At 44.4% G+C, this 24,943-nt stretch overlaps 2 protein-coding genes across 3 annotated transcripts in view; one reads left to right on the plus strand and one right to left on the minus strand.

The window, feature by feature from the left end:
• Positions 1-9,931: 9,931 nt before the first annotated feature.
• LOC4815754 (uncharacterized) lies at positions 9,932-12,248 on the minus strand. 2 transcript variants are annotated; one of them, XM_015185585.2, is made up of 2 exons: positions 11,534-12,248; positions 9,932-10,749 (listed from the first exon to the last, which is right to left on the minus strand). In XM_015185585.2, exons 1-2 carry the CDS (start codon positions 12,020-12,022, stop codon positions 10,147-10,149), a joined length of 1,092 nt encoding a protein of 363 aa, XP_015041071.2. In that variant the 5' UTR covers positions 12,023-12,248; the 3' UTR covers positions 9,932-10,146. The 2 variants fall into 2 exon arrangements, with proteins under 2 accessions (XP_015041071.2, XP_001355384.4); XM_001355348.4 differs by lacking the exon at positions 11,534-12,248 and adding an exon at positions 10,868-11,514 and having other exon boundaries at positions 9,933-10,749.
• A 1,357-nt stretch (positions 12,249-13,605) lies between these two features.
• Positions 13,606-24,943, plus strand: part of Smr (nuclear receptor corepressor smrter) — a 62,406-nt gene continuing 51,068 nt past the window's right edge. The window contains 1 exon segment of the mRNA XM_033382018.1: positions 13,606-14,261. The gene's annotated coding sequence lies outside the window, so the exon portion shown is untranslated.

Raw genomic sequence — 24,943 nt, forward strand, 5'->3', positions numbered from 1 at the left:
TTTAAAGGCCCCATTTCAGAGCCATAAATGCATCATGGTATTATTAATATCTGGAAGCGACCTATATGCGACGTATGTATATTATGCCACCCTGCCGCGTCCCGGTTCGATTATGCTCTCTGTTTGAGGCTGTAGTTAGGGAAACGACAATATTGACGCGGTCGTCGTCGTCGACAACAATGGCCGGCAATTGTTTCGCGGCGTCGCCTCTGCCTCTGCCTCTGCCGCGGTCGCCGTCGACGTCAATGACGCAGCGGCTATGTTTGCGGTTACTTTTGTGCCTTCTCCCTCTCTTTCTTGCCATCTCACCCTATCCCACTCAGTCGCTTCCCTGACAAAAGCTGTTTGTGGAGGGGGCTGCCGAAAGGGGTTTTATATTATACCCTTGAAAATGAGAGGTATTACTTTTTCATCAGATGTTTGCAACGCTGATCCTCATTAGGTATTAATGATTGATAATGCATGTCCGTCGACCAGTATCAGTCTGACTGTTTTGAGAGTGGAATACCATGCATTTACAAATTAGCGACTTTACCTACCGTAAGGGTATCAAAAGCTTCGGCCCTCGAAGCTCCGTTTTTTCACTCGTTTCTTTCTGTTTGCCTCCTTTCGGATTCTCTCTTTGGCGCGACTTGTATGGACAGAGCACACAAAAAAGAAAAACAGTTTTGTTACAAGCGAATGCCGATCGCTGTCTCTCTGTCGATCTTTATACACGTTTTCATTATCATTTTTCTGTCTGCCTGTCCATGTTCTTCTTCATGTGTATGTGTGTGTGTCTGGCAGCACTTTAGCTAAGTCAGCACCATACCCCCCACACACTTCCCTCGGAAACCAGTGTCCGAGTCCCGTCCCAAGTCTCATTTTTGTCGAGGGGCAACTCTTTTTCAACTTGTTGCTAAAAATATGCAAGCAGTAAAAGGAAACCGGTTCCACACACACACACACACACACTATGTATGGACTTATGTATGGGTGTGTGTATCATTCGAAAAAAAAAACACGATTGGCCTGTTGTTGCTGGGTGCCATGACCGTCTTTGGCAAGGGGTTTCTAGGGTGCAGGGGAGGGGTACAACTGGAACTGTAACTTGATTGAAGCAACAACAAAAAACCGATCTCATGCACAAATGAAACCAACGACAAAAACAACTACAACCTCCGCGACAACGGCAACAACAACATCATGCAAACGCCAACACGTAATACAAGATCGTAAAGCGGTTTGCTGTGTGTCTGTCGGAGGGAGGGGGCTAGGGAAAGAGATGCTGCTGCCGACGTCGACGTCGACGCCGACGCCAGCATCGATTACGCGCGCAAAACCGGCAATTGTTGTTGCTGCTGTCATTCTCGCTAGCGATGGGAGTGTGTCACCGTGCTCGTGCATCACGAAGAGATCATTGAATCTGCTGTTGGATGAAACAATTAACACCGCAATGGAGTACGGATACAACTGGGATCGTGGTAAATACCATATGAAATATCGGCAGCATTACGTACATAAATCGAACTGAGGATATGTGTATTACTCATCTGAAAAAATCTCTTCAGGTTTAAGACTTCTTTAGAGGGAATATTTGCCTGCGATATATTCGTGTTGTTCGTGTTCCATGCCCAATCAAAGCACGACCTGCGTCCATCTCTAGTTCTCGCTGCTCTTGTTTCTGTTGTTTTTCCTTGCTTTCGTTGTGGTTGCTGTCACCGCAAGTTGCGCTACTTTGGCTTCTCCCTCGCTCTGCCCGCTCTCTCTCTCTCTCTCTCTCTCACTCGCCATGGGGCTATGCAATGTCACCCACCAGCCGCCGCCAACAGTTGCTGCGGATTCAGGTTAGGTTTATTGCTCCCTCTTACCCCCTGTCCCACTCTTGCTCACACGATCCCCTCTTTCTTTCCGTCTTTCTTTCTTTCGTTCGTTCTGTCCCACTCCCCCGGTCTAACTGTGAATTGGCTCTGCGGCGAGCAAAGATCACAAAAAGTTAATTGTGGATCCGCGGACCCAGCGACAGAGCGGGGGTACTTCTGATAAGCCAAACACACAAAATAAAACAAAAATCTGGAGAGAAATTAACGCTTAGGAAACCGAAGAACCACATATGTATGTACATATGTACATAAGTATGTATGTACGCTTGCAGATCAAATTCGGCCAACCTTTGCAACTTTGAGATACATACTTCCTACAGAAAAAATATGGGTTTTGGTCAAATAGATACCTACATACATGCATATGTACATATGTATGTATGTATGTACTCTCTGCCCAAGCTTTAATAAATAGTACAAATAAAAGCCATCAATCGAAAATTAACAAGAAAGCGTGAAACGAATGGAGGTAAGCTACTGATTGCACTTATTACGGTTAGGGGGAATCACGTTCCAAGTCTTATCTTCGGAACTTGAACTGAACAGCTGTTCCTGGAATAATGCAAGCATCATCTATTTGCAAGTCACATTATCGACTGCTACTAATTGGCTAGAAACTACACAACGTGGGTCCCGTAAAGTCGCAGAGGTACATAATGATTATTGATCGATCCAGTGAACTTTAATTGCAAGGATAGAAAGTACCCAGACCTAAAAGTGTAATCAATATACATAAATATACATACATATGTATTCTTTATTTATTTATTGGTTTTGTCCGTTATCCTAGTCCTACAAAATATACATACTTCTTTCTAAGGCACTAGTCACAAAAGTTTAATATGAATTTGTATTTATAGTAGTAGATCCTTTGTACTCTCTTTACCTACGCTCCCGTGCGGACAGCACTATTTTGGATGAGAGCTTGCCCATCCCGAGACTATATTCATTGCAACAGCCATACATACATACATATGTACATACATATGTACATGCATGAGTTAACATAACATAACCCTTGACCGTGAATATTTGTTATAAAAATGATTGCGCCTGTATTAAACACACAACCAAATGCTTCCCCACCGAAGTTTCCACTGTCACATAATGGAAACGTGTGCATCCGCAAGAGATTCCATCAGGTATGCCAAGTGCTATAGCACGTGGTAAAAACGTACATATGGTGTTCGGTGGATCATAAGAGGATTATGGGACAATAGCACCCCTCTACCACCCCGGGGCTCCACCAATGATTGACCTGTTTTCTCTCATCGCCGTTAACCCAATCCGAATGTCTCCGCCCACCGCCCACCGCCGACCTACACCGCGCACACAATGCAACAACGTGCGTTTTATCCAATGCTATTTCCTTCTGCCAAGGATTTGGCATCAAGTCGCTGAATATTTTGCATGTGGCCCAGCTTCAAGTTACGCCACCATACAATACACATTTCTGCCCCTCCACCCATCATTTCCATCATTCCATTCCACCCAAGTTTACTCACACACACACGCGCACGCAAAGAACACATGCACGCACGCAGACATGTGCGCATGCAGAGAATTTGCCGTACACTCTCTATTCCTCCGTATGCTTTCGTTTTATTTGGCTTTTTATTATTATTCGGAGATGGTTTTGTTGCTGTTTTTGGCTTTTAGCTTTATTTATGTATTTCGACTTGGCTGACACGTTGGTTTCGTGTGTCGATGTATTCCCTCGCACACACTCTCGACAGAGGGGCACTCATCAGTCGAGTCGTAGTCAAGCAATGCGGCAGCCCACACACGGTCTGTCATACATGTCTCACCGACTCACCATTTCTTCTCTTCTGGATTCCCTTCTCCTAGGCCAAGCATTTCTCCCCTGTCACACTCGTCTCACCGACCCACCATCTCCACTGTCCTGTGTATCGTACCGTCACCCTTGTCATGCACGGCACACAATCTCATCGTCACCACTGTCATGCACGACCCACCGTCTCACCTTTTATTTCTGTCTGTACGTCTCACCATCTCCTCTGGACAGACATATGTATATGTGTGTATGTATGTGTATTCATACATATGTCAAGCCATCTACCCTGTCATGCACATCTTGGCGACTCCACTCCACTCCCCTTTCCATTGTCAAGCAAGTCTCACCATCTCTTCTACTATCTGTCTCTTTTGCGCTTATATATGCATATATGTATGTACATTCATATGTATGTAGTTTCGTCTGCTGTGTGGAAGTTGAATGTGCCGGTTCTGTTCTTGTTGTTGCTGTTGCTGTTGCTGTTGACGTTGGTCGTGTCATGTTGATTTGTGTGGCTCACTCGTCGTCTCACCCGGCCGACCAAACGACAGACAGAGCGACGGTCGGTCTGCCCCGCTGCCATCAACGATAGTTATTCGGGTCTCCACTTCTACTTCTATACACTCACACACACACACATACTCTTCCACTTCTGCTTCATCTCACTTCCAGCTCTTCTTCTTCGCTAGCATGCAAACACAAAACACACACACACACACTATCCTTCACTTGCTTTTGCTTCTTCTACTCTTCTACTTCTTCTCGCATACACACTTCTGCTTCGTCTTCTCTCATACACACACATGCACTTCCTTTTCTTCTTCTTCTCACACACAGTCGCAAACGTACAGACACACGCAAACAACATTCAAGACAATGCGCAGTAGATAACAGCCCCAGACCCGGCCCCGCCTCTCCCGACTCAGGCTCTCTCGCTCGATCTTTGTCTGACTCTCCCTCTATCGCACTGCCAGATATACTTATATGTACATACATATGTATGCATATGTGTGTGCTTATGCTGACAGCTGCTTTGTGTGTCAAATTGTAGCGAAAAAAAAAATAAATTGTGCACAGCGTGTGTGTGTGTCGGAAAAAGAAGGAGTAAGCTGAACAGAAGCACATAGCACAGTTGCGAATTTGGCACCACGTTACGCTCACGTTTTCCGCAGAAAAATAAAAATATTTTGTAAACATTTGAAGTGAATACAAATCCCAATTGAGCGATTTCATTACTTTTCTACTGTTCTTTTGTATATACAATTTCTATGGACACAGTAATAAAATCTGAAATATTTCATGATACTTTGCGAAATTTCTTCGTCGCATATGCATGGACGCACCAAATTCGCCATTGGGTTTGCCTCTGCGCCAATCTCCGCTCAGTCGTCGCGCTGTTGCTGTGCAGCGCTGCGCTGCGCAAAAACTACGCGCTGCGCTCTCTGGCCGGCCGTCGCTCTCACCCGACGACCGACAGCCGACAGTCACTCTCACCGAGTGACGGACTGACGTTCTTACTGACGCAGTGTTTGTTTTTGTGTCTGCCGGCGTCGTCGCCTCGCCTGGCTCGTTACGTTTCGCTGCCGACTGCGCGGTTTCCATTAGCAGAGGCAACGTTGCCAATTTTCACACAAAGTGAACTGAACTGCTTTTCTGCCTCTGCCTCTGCCTCAGCCACCGACACTGCTATGGCTGTTCGTAGCGAGTGTGTGCTCGTGTGCGTGTGCTTTATTTCAGAAATTTCCATTTAATTTTTTTATTTAGGTTTCTTTTTTCGTCTTCTTTTTGTTTCTGTTGGTTTTTTTTTTTTTTGCACAGTTTCAAATACCCTTACAGAGGGAGGATCTGATAATTAAAACCAATGATTTAAACCTTAAGAGGGAATCGAATTCTTTGACCAACATTAAAACGTGCTTGCATATACAGATAGATAGGAGTGTACATCGATCCCTTACGTGTTTTCATAACTTACTTCTTTTGTTCTTTTCTTCTTGTTAGGAACAAATGATTGCCAAGGGTATCAAATGCTTCGCCTCTCGTATCTTCGACCTCTTCTTTCGTGTTTTTATGACTCTGGCTCTGTTTGTGTGTATGTATGCGCAGTATTTATGTACACACATCTGTACGTATGTATGTATGTAAATATGAATGTGTGTATGTTTATGGGTATATAATTTTCGTGTGTATTTTAGTTACACTTTCAGCTGCCGCTGTTGTTGTTGGTTTTTGGTTTTCCTTTTGCTTTGCTCGTACATACGTCACATCCCGGGGGGTTTGAGTGGGTGAGCGAGATAGAAAGAGCCGCCCCCACTTCCCGTGTACGTTTGATTCCTACCCCACCTCTCGTGCCTGACCAGAGGTATGCTTTCGACGACCCGACCCGACCCGACCGCTCGCCGCATAGGCCTGCAAAAATTGGCAGCAGAGCAGATCCCTCTCTCTCTCTCCCTGTCTCTCTCTCTCTTTCACATTCCCATTCGTATATCCACAGGTGTCGTCGTCGCCGCTGCAGCGACGTCGGCTTCGGCCTCCACTGTGGCTGTGGCGCTGGCTTTGACGCCAGCCAGAGCCCCCATCCGTCAAGTTCAGATCTCGAAAAACTTCACACCTTTGTGCAAATGATTTCGGGCCGCGCTCTTAGGACTGCCGTCGCCGTCGCCCGTTGCCTTTACCGTTGCCCCCGCGAATGCGACAAAAAGCTAACCTCAAAATGGTGAAGCCGCACGTTGGGGCGCAACGGCCGCCTGTTGAACGTGACTCAGACACGCGGACGCGACAGCAGCAGCGAGGGTCTGGGTCTCGTCTCTCGCAATTTTTGTTTCAACTTTACGCAAGTGCAGGAGGCAACCCCTGGCACCCTCTCCCCACCCCCTCGATTTGGCCCCACAAGCCGCGCTTAATGACAAAGTTATACGAAGAGCTTTGCTTTCGTTTTTATTTATATCCACAGCAATAGCCATGCTCATGAAAGGAAAAGCGGAAGCAACCGTTACGAATGGAAGGTCTTGCAGAAATTACAACTAATCTAATCCGCATACATATGTATCTGTCACTCTGAAACCCCTATGGAAAATATACTTTCAAGTATTCCAAGACTGAAATGAGAATCTACTAGGAAGAGCAGCAGCATTTGAGATTATGAATCTTCGAATCCTTCAAGTATCCTACACTTTAAAATATTAATTCTCATATTCGCCCATTAATTCAATGACTGAAAACTCTGAAATGAGAGCCTGCACGCCAGGGACTATAATAGTTCATGAACTCAAGTCTCTGAAATGCGAACCCATTGCTTTACCCCTTTGATTTCAGATCACTTGAAGACTTTTATAAATTGCGATCCAATAGAAATAGGAACCATACGCCATAAATTGATTGAAAATCTAATGTACACAACTCGTATGTAATATTTAAGATATGTTCGTATGTTTCCAGAACGCAGAATGCTTGGGGAGTTGGAAACACCCTCTGGAGAGACGACACACACACACAACCGTGCACTCAAACAAATTTTGCTCCCTACACTTGACCTTGTTTTGCCATTTCGTACTCACAGCCACACAGGAACAGGCACAGGCACAGGCACACACACACTGGGATTGGAATGGATTATTGTGGTTTTGGCAGGGGGTTCCGTTCCACATGGGTTTTGGGTAAGAATTAGACTGCTCTAGGGGCTGCACCAGGCGGGGTGTAACTTTTTGTGGCATGTCAAAAGCAGAACTAAGACGCTGTCCAGTCCCGTCCCCCCATTCCCAGTGACAGCAAGCACAAAAAACAGATGCATACATATGTACATATGTATTATATGTATGTAGATATATAGGATTGAGAAAGAGTGATGGAAGGCCCTACAACAGGCCTGTAAATTGACTAAACATTTTGCTTGTTTGTCGTCTCCAACTAGAAATAACATCTATAAGAATGAAAATCTAATCTTTGGGACACACCCAAGGCCTAGATACCCTTCTCAGATCGATCAAATCTTTATCTATAGTCTACAGTTTTAGAGTTTTAATTTTTAGTAGTTTTTTCATACCAAAAAAGTGTGTTTTACGTGGAATCATAACTGTATCGATGGTTTAATTATGGACAAAAATGATGGGAAGTGAACTGCAGCCGGGTTCGGTTGTCATGCGGCAGCGCCTCTCGGTCGCTTCGTTTTTCCCTAGAAAAAGCTTCGGTTCGATAGGTATCGCTTGCGCCGCTTGATAGATATGGACATTATACTTGATGTCTTGGAAATAATATAGATTTCGGGCTCTTAAAGTTGTCTTTTGTATGATTTTATTTTTGAACTTTGCATAAGGACCCTTGCGGGAGCAATTGCAAACAAAAAGAAAAGAGCAACAAAAAAGACAACCGAACGGCTATGAAATGAGTGAGAAGCAACGAGCGATAAAGATGTGGAATGACAAGGCAAAGGAAAGGGAAAAGATCCAAAGGCCACCAGCAGTAAAAATTCAGAGCAAGGCAAAAATAATGCTGGAAGGACAGGGACAGGGACATGAACGCGGGGGATAACGGAGGGACGGAGGATAGGGGATAGGCGACCTCCCCCCACACTATGGGGCAACAATGTTATTAATGACCTGCTGCTGGATGGAATGGGGTGGAGTGGAGTGGAGCTGCAGCATCGCCAACAGTAAAACTTAACAGAGAAGTGACGGAGGATGAGGATGAAAATTAAAGACCATGACAGCAGAAAGAGCAGGACAGCGCAGAACAGAAACAACAACAGATCAGGAGGGTGAGTGTGCGAGTGCCACATGTGGCAGGCAAAACAGATTGGCAGAAATAAAAGCGAAAACAAAGAATCCCAAATGCAAGAAACTGTAATCCTAGGGGAATGTGCGGCCGCACCTCTACCAAATAACTTCTCAAATTCGTTGGAGTACAGTGAAATGTCGCTGGATGGGAATTTGTTTTTTCGAAGCTTTTTTTATATTCAATCTAGAGACATGTATGTATGATCGTTCTTTCTACTGTCGGAACTACAGATGGTGTGTTTCATAATTTTGTGCACTTTTCCCCCCCATACAAATTCCTGTAATATCAGCTTAAAGCAGAACAGAGACAAAAACAAAGGTGTAGCGGCCAAACGAATCCAACGAACCATTCCATTCTGATCAAGTTGCACAAACTGAAATATACCCGTATTTCGGGCTGACTCAGACTCAGATCTGTCTCCCCTAAGTCACACACACCCCACCCCTTTCCGTTCACCCACCTTGCGCGCTGATACCCAAAACGAATAACGAATAACGAAAAAGCACACGAAAAACAAAGAAGCAAAAGCAAAAGAAACACGACCTAACCAAACCAAACCAAGACCCCAGCGATAATAGAGCAATGTAAAGGGTTCGTCTTTGTGCGGGGCACGGGGTCGGGTCTCGTCGCTGCTGCCAGCATAACGGACCCCGAAACGGCAATGGCAATGCCAACAAATTAAAGTTACTAACGCAAAGGGAAAACAGAACAAAACAACAACAACAAAAACAACAAACCAGATGAGGATGCCAGCTCCTTGAGGGGTCGTCGACGCTTGATATACCCTTGGATATCAGTGTTCCCGTATATCTTCCGACTGTTATCAAATTCGCCTCGGCACTGGCTTGTAAAACTATATGTAGTTTGTCTTAAATATCTTGTGAAATACAAATTTATTCCCTCAAAGCTGTTCTCTTCGGGTTATGTTTTTAAGTTTTAATATAGCACACTGAAAATGAGCATACTCTCATCTGCTAAAGAGTATCAAGCGAGAAGAGAATTTCTGGCACAGCGAGGAAACGCGAATCTGCAGTCAAAGGGGGCAGAAAGAGACACAAAACCGGGCTCAGCAAGCAGTGTGCTCTGCTCTGCCTTTGCCTTTGCCTCTGCCGCTGACTGTGCCAACTGGCGACGACGCGACAGCAGCAAAAACAGAAAAAACGGCAAAGAAAGCAAACGCAAGGAAAAAGAATCGCAGTCGTCGGCAGCAGAATAGACAGGGAGCGGGAGAGCCCAAGGAGGAACCGCTCACTCAAATTGAAAATGAATAAAAACCGGTTCTGGTTATACAGTTCTTTTGCAGTTCACTTCTCTTTCGCCCGTCGCCGTTGCCGTTGCCGTCTCCATTGCCCTTGTCTATGTCTATGTCTCGCCCTCTCACTCGCTCCCTTTCGCGACTTTGCTTTGCCGTTTCCAGTTTGGCTGACAAAAACGTCGCTTGCGTCCAGTCAAGGTGGGCGCGGATTTGATACATTTCTTTACGTCAGCAGGTAGTCGGATAATGTCATTTGGATAATGCATAATTTATTATCTGTATGTATACATATGTTACAACTATTTATCAAAGCCAGATTGTTAGCGCCACTTTTGTCGGTTCTTCTTCCTGGCACTCTCTTTGTCATCTTATGCTGCCGCTACCGCTACCGCTGCCGCTGCCACACCTCTAATTGGCAGCACTGCCTCCTCCACCGGCCACGAGTGACCGACACCACCTGTGTCTTAGGGCGATGCAGCACCGTCCTTGACATTGGGCACAAATCGTGCCCGCATTGAGAGTTGATTCATTCGCCCGTAGACGAGGACCTCGCTGATGATCCGCTCGGCGAAGAGCCGCTGGTCCGGACGCATGTTCCGGAAGTGGGCCGCCATTCGCTTCCCGATCAGCACGCATTCGCTCTCCGCATGATCGTAGCTGCTCTCCACGCGGCGCTGCTTCGCGCTGCTCGGCTCTCCGTCCACGAACTGGAAGTACTCGTCATCGTGGCTCGTGCTGCTGCGTCGACGCACGGGGCGACCAGCCCGCTCCAGCGTCCCTCCGGCCGGCAGTGGGTGTCTCCCGGAACCAGAACCAGCTCCATGTCGGTGCTTTGGCGGACAGGAGGAGTATAATCCATTTGCATTCGATGTCATCGATTGCGGTGACAGGGTCTGGTAGTCACGGCTATGGCTTTGGCTATGCTCCTCTATTTTGAGGGTCGACGGTACCCGCATGATGGGCGTCTGGTCGGCGGCTATCATTTCTTGCCCTTGGTCTGGTTCCGGTTCGAGGTCGCCCAAGGCATCCGTTTCGGTGTCAAAGGCCTCGGCAAACATGTCTTCATCCTGCAAGCGAGATCCAAAAGAGAAAAGGGAAACAGAATACTTTAATTTTAGTACAGTTGCCGCCACAGAGGTATAAAACTGGACTACAGAACTACAGAATTACAGAACCCATCTTCACCTTTTCCTCCGTGACATAGCGATAGTGGTCAATTTCCGACTCATCGATGAAATCGGCTTGCATTTCTTGCATTGACAAGGATATGATATCCTCCAGGTCAGGCTCTGGTGCTAGTTCTTGTTCCGTCTCCAGCGACTTGAGTTGCGGTAAATCGCCATCCAGCCCCATCTCCAACTGCAGCTCCCCCGTCTCAAACTCGCACAGAAAGTCGAGCTCCTTGAAGTACCACAGTGTGGGCACATAATTGTTATCCGAGGAGTACACCTTGCGCAGCTCACGCCGGTACGAGGTGCGAAAGTTGTTGATCTTCCGCTTGAGCGTGTGTATGTTGGCGGTGGGATCGATGCTGCGCATGCAATCGAGCAGCCGCTGATAGGACTGCTCCCTCAGCAAGCGATTCCGATAGCCCTTGCTCTTCGTCATCCATAGCTGGGGCATGCCACGGTAGAGCCGGAAGAACTTTTGCCAATGCTCCATGTCCAATATCGTGCTTCTGCTGCTGCTGTGCTGCATGTCGGCGTCGTCGTCCGCTTCCTCTTGCTGTCGTACGACTGTCGTACAACGAAGCCGCGTTGCTGTCAAACTTGTATGAGACGCACCGTCATCGCCCATAACCCCTCCCCTTACCCATTCCACTTCACTACCGTCCTCAGTAGCGCTACTCACATTTATGCTCGTTTCGTCGAGGCTATCGTCCATGTGGTGGCCGTCGTTGTTGTTGGCCCGCGGCGGCGAGCCAATATTGAGTACGGGCTTCAGGAATTCCATTCGATTGAACCACCAGAGCCGTGGGCGGTAGTTGTATTTGGAGGACTGCACCTTTTTGAGCTCCCTGCGATAGCAGCAGCGCAGCGAATTGATCTTCCGCTTGACATCCTGCACAGTGCAGTCCCCGTTGATGCGACGCAGTATCTTGAGCAGCTCCTTGTAGCCGGGCTCCTTTTTCGTCTTGGACAAGTAGTCGCTGCTGCTGCTGTCCCACAGGGCCGCAAAGTGGCGATAGCAGCTGATGAACTCCTCCATTACCTCCTTCTCATCGTACAGAATGCCCGTAGACGCTGAGGTATTGTTTATCATTTCGCTGCTGCTGGCCCCCGGACTGAGCATTGCTGCGACGGTTTCGGTTTCGTTGCTCGCCGACAACTGATGCGGCATGACTGCGAATGAGAAGGAATGGTGTCATGCACTGTGTATTCGCCGCCATTTGGGGATTTGCTCTGCTGTTCTGTCATCCTGCTGCTGTAGCGCCCTTGGTCCCCGGCTGTAAATGTAACTCAATTCTGTCTATTCCTTGGCTAACATTTGCTTGCTCTTAATTCCATTTTTCGTTTTAAATTTTGTCATTTCTGAACAAGAATAAACCACGGAGGCAAACGGAACGAATGGTGTGCCCTGTTGCCAAACTTCAGTGCCAGCGGCGTCAGTTGGCTTCGAACATGTGCGATGGCTGTCTCTCTCTCTCTCCCTCTCGCCTACTCTTGTTTCGTTTTTGGGTATTTTTTGCACTGAAGTTTGGCAACGTTGCAGCGAGCACGAACACGTTTAGAAATGGTTGCAAGCGAAGCGGCAAAAAGCAATGAGGCCATTCGTCTCTGCCGGCCGGCCCATAGTTTTGTATGATGTACGGCATGTGGTGTGGTGGGGCATTATGGTGGGAAGAGGGGAGCAAGGGAAGACAATATTAATAGACATGAAACATTAGCGCATTTTCGCACAGCACAGAATAAAGCGGGCCAGCAATATGTTTGAGCCAACAAGTTCGCTGCAAACATCCAACATGCAACTGATTTGAGATCAAACCCAAGCCCAGGCGCAGGCCTTTGCCGTGCCTTGCCGTTATCCCCCCCACCAACCTCTTCGCAACATGTGTTTCACTTTCACTGCAAAAAATACAAATTAGCAAAGGCCAGGCGCAATATTGTGGGAGGGGACTGTAAATGATTGAGAAGTGCTAAAACCCCACCCCTAAGCTTTAGCTATCATCCCCTTCACCGATTATTAATTTCTTCTATTACATTCTTTCATACTATAATATTAAAAGACGCCAGTGTGTAGTGTCCAACATCGAACAACCATCCGTACCGTTAGAGCCACACAGCCACGTTGGGTTGTCTTCGAACTCAGACGAAATAGAAAACGATAGAAACCGATAGACTAGCGATACACTAGAACTTTTATGATGAATCGTCTTCCCTATAGGAGATAATAATAGAGGAAAACATGCCCCGATTTAGTCGATGTACAGGGTTTCACATCAAAGTTAATAACATTTTTTGTCAGTTGGTTAAATTATTTAACCTTTAGCAAATTTAGAAAATAGACTTACATATATAGACCCGTTTTTGTTATTGACTTTTGGCGCTAACTATCGATTCGATTTGTATTTAAAGAGAGTCGCAGAAAATTTAAAAGATTGCATTGGTCGTAAAAAAGTCTCTCAAATTGAACGACACCTCTCTTAAAATTTGTGGCTGGGTTCGAAGACACCATCGAACCTTTAGGTGCCTAAGCCTTCCGGCAACATTTTAGGTGCCTTAAGAACATGAGTCGGATGTTCAGCAACATGACTGCGGCCGGCCGGCCACATCTCTTGCGGTTTGATCAAACCGGCTGAACGAGCTCGAACATCCAAATGTGTTATGTGTGGTGGACAGGTATGGACAGCGAGGGTAAAACCCAGCAACATTTTCAGGATAACATAAAAGGCATGGTATGTTAAGGATAAGAGGTGAGCCGAGCTTGCATGCGTTGTATTTCTCTGTGCCGTTTTAACTGTTGTCCATACCTCTTTTGACATTCCCGGCAGTACGTTTGCTAGCAACATGTGAACGGTTTACAGCAACATTCAAGCAGAAGTGGGCAACAGCTATTGAGGCAGCAGCGCCAGCGCCGCTCTCTCTCTCTCTCACCCTGTTTCTCTGTGTGTGGAAATTAATAATAATACTTCAAATAATAAATATAAAATTTAAGGTTTTTTTTATTCAAAGCAAAAGAGAAAAACCAAATCAGCGAAAAGCCGCCGCAAACGGCTTAGAGGCGATCTTTTTTGTGTAAGCCCCCGCCCCCTTTAAGAACCAATGTTCGCACGCAGCAGCAGCAGCGCTAGCGTCGCCGCCGCTGTCGCTGCCGCTGCCGTCGCTGTCGACGTCGTTGACTGTGTCCCGTTCGCCGCTGCCGTGTCGCGTCGCGTCGCGCTCTGTGTTTGAAAGGCCTAAAAAAAACTCGGGTGTGTTCGTTCGGCGGCGCAGAGCAATGTGAAAGAAAATTTTTGTACAACGTTCATTTGTGCTCCAAAAAAAGATAAGAGTCAAAATAAAAGAAGAAAAAAAACGTTGCAAATATACGAAAATTTATCAAGAATCTAAAGATAAGAAGCAACAACAAAAAAAAAGAGGTAAAAGTGCAGCTCAGAAAAATAAGAAGAAAACGCGTGCTGCTGCAGCAAAAGCAAAACGCAAAACGTAAAACGGATGAAAAAAAAAACCTAGTTAAAGTTTGCTCTGCTCTGCAGCCATCCACCCCCCACCCACCCACACTTTATACCCCTCGCGCACTCGTGTATGTGTGTGTGTGTGTGTGTGTATGTGTGTTTCGTTTGTGTTTGTGTGTGCGTTTGCAAATACAAAAAGCAAGAAAACGAAAAATTCAAAGAAAAAAATTGCGTCGCGCAAAATAATTTTTTTTTAGTTTTTTTTTTTTGCCAAAATGCAATCTAATGCTCGCTCGCTCGTTCCCCCTCTCTCGCTCTCTCTTGCAATCTGAAAACCAAAAGATGTTGAAATTTCTATATATCCCCCGCTCGCCGCGCCCTGCCTCGCCTATCTGGTTCTCTCTCTCTCTCTCTCTTTCTCTGTCTAACACTGCAACTGTGTGCGTGTATGTGTCTGCGTTCCAATTCTTAAATTTTTTCGTTGATTTTTGATTTTTCGTTGAAATAAAATTGAAAGGAAAGCGCAGCAGACAGTGAAAAGGGGTTTTGGGGGGTAACACAACAAAAGTATATAATTTCTTTTATTTTCTTTTGGGTCCGGACACGCCCCAGAAACAGAGACCGATCCCACGCCCCATCGGAAGGGATTTTAAATCCACACAAACAAAAAAAAGGTGTATCTAATTTTTTTCAAGTATTTTTTTCTGTTTTTCCCTAACGAAAAAAAAAAACAAATTTCAATGCAAATTTCGTGCCAAAAATTCGTGAAAATATTGCGAAAATCGTAACAAAAAAAAAAATTGAAAGGATTTTTCAATCGTGTGGATTTTCGTCAACGACGCCCAGGGACACTCTCGCGCACTGCTTCCTTCAGGACACTCCTCCAGTAACAGTTCCTTTTTTTTTCTCTTGGTAAGTAAAGAAAACGTTTAAAGAAAACGAAAAAATCCCCAAATTGCACATTTTTGAGGGCTATTGGACCTGGAATTTCTTGGGTACTTTGAGATTTAGAACGACTCATTTCATTTATTTATTGACCTTTTGTATCACTTAGATCTTTGAAAAAACAAGTATTTCCAAGCTAATGTTGGAAAATAAATTTGTCAGAGCAGAAAAAATTAAATTTTCTAGGAGAGATGGAGGATATTCTCAAGGATATTCTTCATATAATTCCATAAACTGTTATGGAAATTCGATGAAAATCGTGAGGAATATATACAGCTGTTCAGGTTCTTTTTCCTCGATCCTGAAGGATGAAAGTTGGAATTCTTCAATTGTACTCCACAAACCCCTTTGGGCCCACTCCCTCGAAATTTTGTGATTTCAAATCTTGCAGATCTTCAGGAATACTCTCCGTATCGTATCTGCAGTTGATTTAAGAGTAAGAGGCTTTCGAGGTCTGTTTATAGACATCATCCATCCATCCATCCATCCTTCTTGTGGCGGTTTGTCCTTTAAAGAGCGTACGGTATATATTTCTCCTTTGACGTCTAATGCCAGACACACACACACACACACACACACACACGCACGCGTTGCAAGTGCATATTTCCTTAATCCTTAAGTCGTTAATGGGATTATGAGCCGCGTCGTGTGTTTTTTATGCAACATTAATATGCAAAGCCCCCCCCCCCCCCCACACACACATTCTTTGCTTGGGATTTTGATGCAGAATTTTCTATATGTGTGTGTGTGTGTGGCATTGGAGCATCATCGTATAGTAGGGGGAAGGCAGGGGATCAGTGCATAGGCGGATAGAAGGTGGCCAGGAGGAGGGTAAAGGATATCGTTCCGCTCCTGTGTTCCCGTGTTCCCGTTTCGGGAGCGGGAGCGTGGAGAAAGGAGCTTCTAGATGGGTGGATGGGTGGTGCAATCATCGGCTCACGCAGGTACCAGTGGTGGGTGGTTCGTGCAATCATCGGCTCACGAAATGTGATAGATGTCATTCGTGGATTTGTGGATGGATAAGGATTCAACGGAGGCGGCCTCAATCGAGGAGCACTTTCCATTGCATTTTCAGTTCGAAAGTGAACTTCAAAGTGTTTGGACGTGGAAAAGTGGAAAAGTTGATAATCTCTCAATTAACAATAAATTACGATGGACGACCAACAACTGAAAGAAGGACACTTCAACAAGTGCTAAAACATTTTTATGGGTAAAACATAAGATCCCAATCTAAAGCCAAAACGAAGGCCTATACAGATTCCCAACAAATCGATGAAATCGTTTCATTTATTTAATCCCGTGACTGTGGGATCCTTTTTTGTATCCGAGTTTATCCAAGTGATCCTTTGAATTATATGCAATTCCAAAGTATTTTCGAATAGTTTTAAACTAAAAATAAATCATATGTGGTTTCCCATATGATCTCACAGTAAATCCTGTTTTTCGGATGGGATTCTAAGGATTCCTTGGACTCTTTTCGACTAGATTATTTCGCGATGTTCTTCTGTTATCTTTGAGGATATTTTTAGGGATATTATACGACTAAATCCTCAATCATTGAAATGAATTTCACATCAATTTTGGAATGAAATAGGATACCCTGTGAAATACCCTTGAGATTGGGCGATGGGAGGCCTTCTACATAAATGGGGAACTCTTTCCCCTTTTTCCCCCTGGGATTCTTTAGATTCTCGCTCTTCGAAAGTTCTATTACATTCCATTCCACATTCCATTCCCTACAGAGGAGATGGATCCCAATCTAATTTCCATTTCGCTTTATTTTTTTTTTCTGAACTGAACTCGTGCCCCCATCGTGGCGCCAAAAATATCTAGTCCCCCCCCCTCTCCTCACCTCTCCTCTGATCTGCTGTGATATTTCAAGTTCTCTTTCGTCTCTCTCTCTCTATACAGCATATATTTCCATACATTTTTTGTGCGTTTTTGTTTTTTTTGGAATATTTTTATTTGTATTTATTTAGACCTTCTTTTGGCCCTGCTTTTATCCGTTTCCCGCCGCTAATTAGCATTTAAATTATGCAAATATTACTTTTTCTTCTCTCTCTCTCTCTCTCTCTCTGACGTTCGTAGTGCCGTTTATTCCCCCCATTTCTTTGTCTCGTATCTTTTTCTATTTGAGAGAATATATATTTATATATACGGGTTTACGTGGCCTTTACTTTGGAATAGATCGTATATATCGTAGGGTTTTAATAGAATTATAATGGAATTATTTTCATTTGATTTCAAAAAGAGTTCTACCGATCCCATATAAAAAATATGATGTAATACAATTATATCCATTGAAATTTCAAATGAGGAAATGAGGGGGTTTTTTGTGGATGTAATGCTCCTGATGGATCCTGCTCTCAAGCTCTCTCAATCCATGTTCTAACCTTGACAAATGGAAGAAGGAAAATCCGTTCGGGGGAACCCACAGTTTTCCAAAAATCATCGGAATATGTATCTCAATATTTGATAATCTATGGCGCATACGGGGATCTGTTTCTATAAATTTTACGGATTACATATAAAATATAATATTTTGAATAGAGTTTTGGTTCCGAAAATACTTTATCCTTATATAACATCAATTTACATTGAAGTTTCATTCCACTTTTGACTGGCGGTTTCCTTTTATTCAGACAGAAGATAATATTAATATTAATTTAAAACTATTATGTATTCCTAAATGTTTTGAAAATATCCCCGCCCGTTCATTTAGAAATTTTTGATCTTTTAGAAGTAATTTCTGCTTATTATTTTACGGAGTAACCACTAGTCGATAGCCCTTTTGATACCCCTTCTTCTGCCTTTTTACTGGTTTTTTTTCTTCTGTTTTTGTGTTTCTTCTTCTTTTGGGCCGCACGTAGAATTTCTTGTTGGACCGGTTCTTTGGCTGGCGGCAGCGGCAGCGGCAGACACACACACATAAGTCGCTCCACTCCACTCCCCTCCCCTCGGCCCCCTCCCCATCGCCCTCCTCCATCAGCAACGACTGTGTGCTGTGCCCCTGGCCATGGTTTTTTTCTGTTTTTTTCTTTATATTTTATTTATTTGTCTGTTATTTGCCTTTTATTTTGTTGCTTCTGCTGCCGCTGTCGCTGTCTTTCTTTCTTTCTTTCTTTCTGTTGTTGTCGTTGTTTTTTCATTTAAATGCAATCGCAGGCCGCATATTGATTTTTACTTTTCCAGAATAAGGAAAAGGCATAAGAAAACAAGCGTAAAACGTGAACCAAAAAGGCAAAACCAAAATAAGAAATACGCAAAAAAAAACCCCACACACACACACACACACATTTTACATTTCAGTGAAGTTTGGCAACGTTGCTTCCCGCGCGGCACACAGGAACTGATATTGATTGAAAGAAGGGACTGTGCAGGATAGTGGGGCAGGGATAGGGTTAGGGATAGGGATAGGGATGCTGGCGAGGAGAACCTAGCCGAAAACCTTGGAAATTCGAAATTTATAGATAACCAGAAGATACACCAAAGAACTTGGAAAATGGGAATATTTCATTCCATTTTCGTCAGATCAGAAATATCCGGACCTATGCAGAATATTTCCCCCCAGAAGTATTCATACCAGACTTCTAATTGGATTGAAAACTTCCATTTTTATATTCAATTCTATTTATTGTTAATTTTGAAATAAATTGATTTAATAGAAATCATTAAAAAACAGACAAAGAATTTTAATTTTTTTATTTAACACTTTCATAATATTTTTATATGACAAAAGCTATAAACCTGAAGATCCCTTGGTGGAAAAATGGCAACAATTTTCAATCAAACAAAAAATCTCTCCGTCTCTCTTTGATCTTAAGATAAAATAATGATCTAATAGATATGTAGAAATATGGTTGGTTCTCTAAAAAGTATTTCTACAACATTTTATCTCTAAACTGAAGATAAAATAACAAAAAGAAAAGCCCAAACTCAAACCCTACCGCCTTCCTGGGAGCCTTTTGTGAGGGGAAGGGGATGGGGAAGGGGTGAGAGGAGTAGCCTTCCTTCCTGTCTTCCAATTAGATTTCCCGAGACAACCACTCCCACTTCTCTAATTGGCTTAAATACCAGCTTCTGTTGCTGCATTTTGTGGCAGTGTCATTTTTGTGCAACAGAAATTGAAAGCTTGAAATTTCATATTTTGCTGCCACTGTCGGTCCACAAATTGGGTTTTGATTCCTCAATTTTGGAAATGGAATGCAAATTCCAGAGACACCAAAAAAAAAAAGAAAGCCCAGAATATCCCTACAGATGATGGGCAGGGGGAGGGAAGGGGTAGAAGGAGGAGCCTAGGCTGTGGCTGTGCCATGGAGCTGTGTGTGTGTGTGTGTGTTTGTGTGTGTGTGGGGCAGAAAGGGGAATGGAATGAAATGGGAATGCCTGAAACTGTCACTTGACATTTTAATGGAATTTTTATGTTTTTGCAAAAGCTGCAGCAGCAGCAGCAGCCGTACGGGGCAGCCGTACGGGGCAGCCGCACGGGGCAGCAGAAACAATGAAAGGAATCCCCGCAGCAGAAAATCAAGCATCAAGTGGGGTCACGACTATGGAGATGCCTCTCATAAATGGATCTTCCTCTTTTTTGTTGCCCGATTTTGGATTGTATTTTATCAGGAAAACTAAAGGATATTCCGTTCCGTGTCGTCTTTTTGGGGCAAGGATCCCCACTTCCACAAAATCTGTTATACATGTTATACCCCCCTGGTACGGTTAATGGGTAACAGAGAGAATGCCACTGAACACGGATGCAGAGGGGGGTGAGGCACAGAAGAGAGAATGAGAGCAAAAGTCAAAGTTCGATATTCCATAATAATAATTTCTGTTTATTTTATTTCTTATATAAATAAGTTTTTGTAGTCACCGCCGCACGGTCTGAATATAGATCATTCCTCTCGTCTCTGTTCCTCCCTGACATTCCATTCCGCGCGTTCCCCTGCTCAAAAGCACTTTCTGATGGAGGGAGGTAGAGAGGTAGGGAGGTAGGGAAGGGGGGAACATGTGAAAGTAATTTCAAAAGCAAATTCTTTGACTTTTTCGGGTCTTATCTGTTGAAAGTTTCTTATCGCCTCGCCCCCTGATACCCTTCTCTCACTATCTCTCTCTCTCTCTCTCTCTCTCGCTTCCTCCTGCGTATCCGTTGCCGCAAACGGAAAGTTCTTGAACCTGAAAACGTTTCTCTACTGAATATACACTCTATACAATACTGTTCCAAGAACTTCAACTTAAATCTGTACAGGAATACATGTATCTTCGATCTATCAGTTTCGAATCGAGTGGAAGAACCCTTTGTTTATACATACACTTGCTCGCATATCTCTGCGTACACTTAGAAAATGAATACATTTTCATGTTTAGTTGCGGATAACTTCTAATATAAGGCACTTTGGGCAACGATTTTTTTTTTATAATATTCTTTGCTTATTTCTAAACCTATCTACATTTGATTTTTATTCAATAAAACCAACTAAATAGGAAAAAAAAATCATTAAAAAAAACATAAGACAAATTTGACACCTCAAAAGTCTGCGTACACTCCAACAATTCTGCGTACACGACTAAAATTCTAAGTTGTTAATATTTTGTGGGATCTCCCTATCGTTTTAAAACATCTGCCAGACGTCTAGGCATTGAGTCAACCAAATTCCTGGTGTCCTCGGAAGCTATTTTGTCCCATTCCTCCAGGATAACTTCCTTCAACATGTTTTTAGAGCTTATGGTGTGCTTACGAGTCCTGCGATCGAGTAAATCCCATAGATGTTCTATGGGATACAGGTCTGGGGACTAAGGAGGCGATCGAAGCTCATTTTGTACATTGTAAAGCAAACAGAGCTTAACATTGTGGGCAGTATGCGTCGGATCATTGTCCTGTTGGCAGCAAAAGTCGTCTTCAAGCTGTAATTTTTGGACACTCTGCTGAAGGATTTCTTTCAGAATTTGAATATAGGCTTTGTGGTCCATTGTGGATTCTATAAAAATGAGATTTCCAACACCATTGGCCTCCATACAACCCCACACCATTACACCACCACTTCCATGTTTTACAGTCGGTAGTAAATGTTCTTTGTCCATGGCTGTTCCACTTTTACTCCAAAAAATTTTCTTGTCTTTTATGCCCTTGCTCTTATCTGAAGAAATAACCCTTTTCCAGAAGCTGGGAACCTTGAAATGTGCTCATTGGCGAAATGCATACGCTTTTTCCTATTGACCCCAAATACATACGGCTTCCTACGAGCATCTCGGCCATGATACCCCACCTTTTTCCAAGTGCGTCGGACAGATTCATCAGATATAACTTTGGAGAAGCCTATATTCAAATTCTGAAAGAAATCCTTCAGCAGAGTGTCCAAAAATTACAGCTTGAAGACGACTTTTGCTGCCAACAGGACAATGATCCGACGCATACTGCCCACAATGTTAAGCTCTGTTTGCTTTACAATGTACAAAATGAGCTTCGATCGCCTCCTTAGTCCCCAGACCTGTATCCCATAGAACATCTATGGGATTTACTCGATCGCAGGACTCGTAAGCACACCATAAGCTCTAAAAACATGTTGAAGGAAGTTATCCTGGAGGAATGGGACAAAATAGCTTCCGAGGACACCAGGAATTTGGTTGACTCAATGCCTAGACGTCTGGCAGATGTTTTAAAACGATAGGGAGATCCCACAAAATATTAACAACTTAGAATTTTAGTCGTGTACGCAGAATTGTTGGAGTGTACGCAGACTTTTGAGGTGTCAAATTTGTCTTATGTTTTTTTTAATGATTTTTTTTTCCTATTTAGTTGGTTTTATTGAATAAAAATCAAATGTAGATAGGTTTAGAAATAACCAAAGAATATTATAAAAAAAAAATCGTTGCCCAAAGTGCCTTATATTAGAAGTTATCCGCAACTAAACATGAAAATGTATTCATTTTCTAAGTGTACGCAGAGATATGCGAGCAAGTGTATGTAGTCTGTTTTTTTTTTTCCACAATTATTTACTGGAGTCGAATCGTAAACAAAATGCGTTTCCAGAGAAATTCCACAGAAACGAAGGGAAAGGAAATTCAATCTCCAAAAGCAGCTCCAGACTGGAATTATTTTTCGATCGAATCAAATATCATCAAACATATTTATTTATTATTTAAACGAAAGACCAGAGAGAGAGACAGCGGCATGTGGCTGTGGCTGTGGCATGTGGCAAGTGCATTCGCAATGGAAATGCAATACTTTTGCAGGGGTTTTAGTTTTCTTCTTTGTTAACGTTTAATTGGTTATACAATACAAATATATAGCCCCCCACTCCGCCCCCCCCCCCCCCCACTCAATGGGTGGACAGAATGCGGTTTTGTGGTGGAGGGGCTGTAGGGATTGAAGGATTGAACCCAGGCCCAAGAGACACACGAGAAGATACATTTTCAGGGTAAAAGCCTCTTCTTTAAGGGTTCCCGGACAGAGGGAGAGAGAGGGAGATGGAAATAGAGATAGAGTATTCATCCCCGAAAAGATTTTCCGTTGCCACATCTCCCTGAAAACCTCCTTTTTATTCTAGATTCTAGATTTACTAGCGAAATCCTCTGTCGAGAATTTGGAACCCCGAAAAAATCTTTACGGTACGATTTACGGTACATCTTGGCTTCCACCGAAACGACTTTTGCTTTTACGTACTCGATGTTCGTGTCTGTGTGTGTGTGTTTGCACTACAGTGGAATGCAATTAGTGCAAACCCGCACCCGCCCACCACCCTTTACATCCAAGGGGCCGGTGGAGGGGCGAGGAGGGATGTAGTGTGGTCTTAGAACCACATGTGCTGCGGTATGTTGTTGCAGAAGCACCAGGCCCAGGCACTGTTGCATATTTTGATGGATGCCTGACCGTCCGACCGACCGACCGACCGACCGACCGACCGAAAGGCCAGATGTTGCTTTAGACAGAGAGCGAGAGAGGGAGAGGGCGATGCTGAATGGTGGAGTGCAAGCAAAAACCAAAAACCTACGATACATTTGTTTTTTTTTTGTTGTTTTCATCTGGAAAACATGTTTTTCCCGTGCAGTGAAAAGGCAACAAAAACTACAGTAAATAGCCGATAAAGCACACGCACTGGCACACACACACACACACACACATCCAGATACTGCATGGGATGGGGGCAGCACTAAATTAAAGCTCAAACGAAAAATCAATACTTTACACAAAAAAAAAGCCAAAAAGCCAACAAAGAATAAGAGCAGCAGAGGCAGGCAGAGCAGAGGCAGAGCAGCAGCAGCTGTGAAGCAGAATCAGAATCAGGCCTAACCGACAGCCGCAGTGGCAGAGGCGTAGAAGCTGCAGCAGCGGCTGGGCAGAATCTCAGCAGAGCAACAAAGTCCTCGTCCCGGCGCAGTCGAGAGCCGGTCTTAGCGGGCTCGTGGCAGAAGCTCAGCAGATCAGAGGGAGCGATGCTTTGTGGCGCGGCGCGGCGCGGCGCTTATCTCAAATAAATTGCTTTCGGCCTACTCGTGATTTTTTTTCTTCCACATTTTTCTCATTTCGTTTTCTTCGTCGCTATGGCTCTTTGTCTCTGTGTGAGTATGTGCGTGTGTATGAACAGTACACATTTCTGGCTCCCACAACGCACCACAGCAGACCCCCCTCCGCCCGCACAGCTGTGTGAACCGCTCCTGACGCCCACACGCACACATGCATACATGTACATGTGTGTGTGTGTGTGTGTATAAAAATCATGCGCCTGCCGCTGCTATTTATACGTTCACGTATGGATATGTGTGTGTTTTATGCTCCACAATTATTATTATTATTATTATTATATCTGTGCCTCTCTCTCACTCGCGTGCATTACGTGTCGGCTCTTCCTCCCTTTTTATCTATAGGTCTCCCACTCTGCATTACCATAACCTCTCTGCTCCTGTACGCTGTACCAGTGCGCTCTCCTCCCTCCCATTCACCCAGCTCTACTTCTCAACGCTCCCACAATGTTGCTGCTGCTTCTTTTGCACCCATACTCCTCCAACCCCAGCCCACAGCACCCCACCCCACCCCTCCCCACCACACATCCATCCCTTCGTGTGCTGCTGTTCTCCTTTTTCTTCTACCTTTTAAATTTTTTGGGTTTTTTTCTTGTTGTTGTTGTACGTGTTTCACCTTGCGCGCCGTGTTTTATTGCTTTTGCTGCTGCTGCTGCTGCTGCGTTTTACTCGTTCGACTCGTTTCTGCTTTACTCTCGCACACACACACACACTGGCGCATGAATGACCCTATCTATCTCGCTCTCGCCTGGCTGGGGAATTTTTGTGTGCACGTCACTATGCGCGTTGGTTCGACCGAACGTCAGTCTGTCGTGTCAGACACGATTTGCGTCGTACGGTCGTACGGTCGTACGGTCGGTCGGTCGGTCGGTTGTTCAGTCGCTCGTTTTAGACACGTTGTATGTCGTTCGGTCGCTCTGTCATTCCTTCTGTCGCTTTGTTGTTGTTCGTTTCGTTTTATGACGTTGCCAGTTTTGTGTCTGCGTCCAACCATACATGTATGGCCAGTGTGTATGTGTGTGTGTGTATGGTATTCAGTTGCCAACGGCGCTGCCTCTGCTGCCTTCTTGCACTTGCTGTTGCGTCACCCGCACACACTACACACACAAACACAAACACAAACACAAACACGAACACGAAGCAGAGACCAAACATGAAACGATGTCTGCCCGTTGCCTCCCCACTGC

This window comes from Drosophila pseudoobscura, chromosome X, assembly GCF_009870125.1.
Source record: "Drosophila pseudoobscura strain MV-25-SWS-2005 chromosome X, UCI_Dpse_MV25, whole genome shotgun sequence".
Classification (NCBI taxonomy): domain Eukaryota; kingdom Metazoa; phylum Arthropoda; class Insecta; order Diptera; family Drosophilidae; genus Drosophila; species Drosophila pseudoobscura.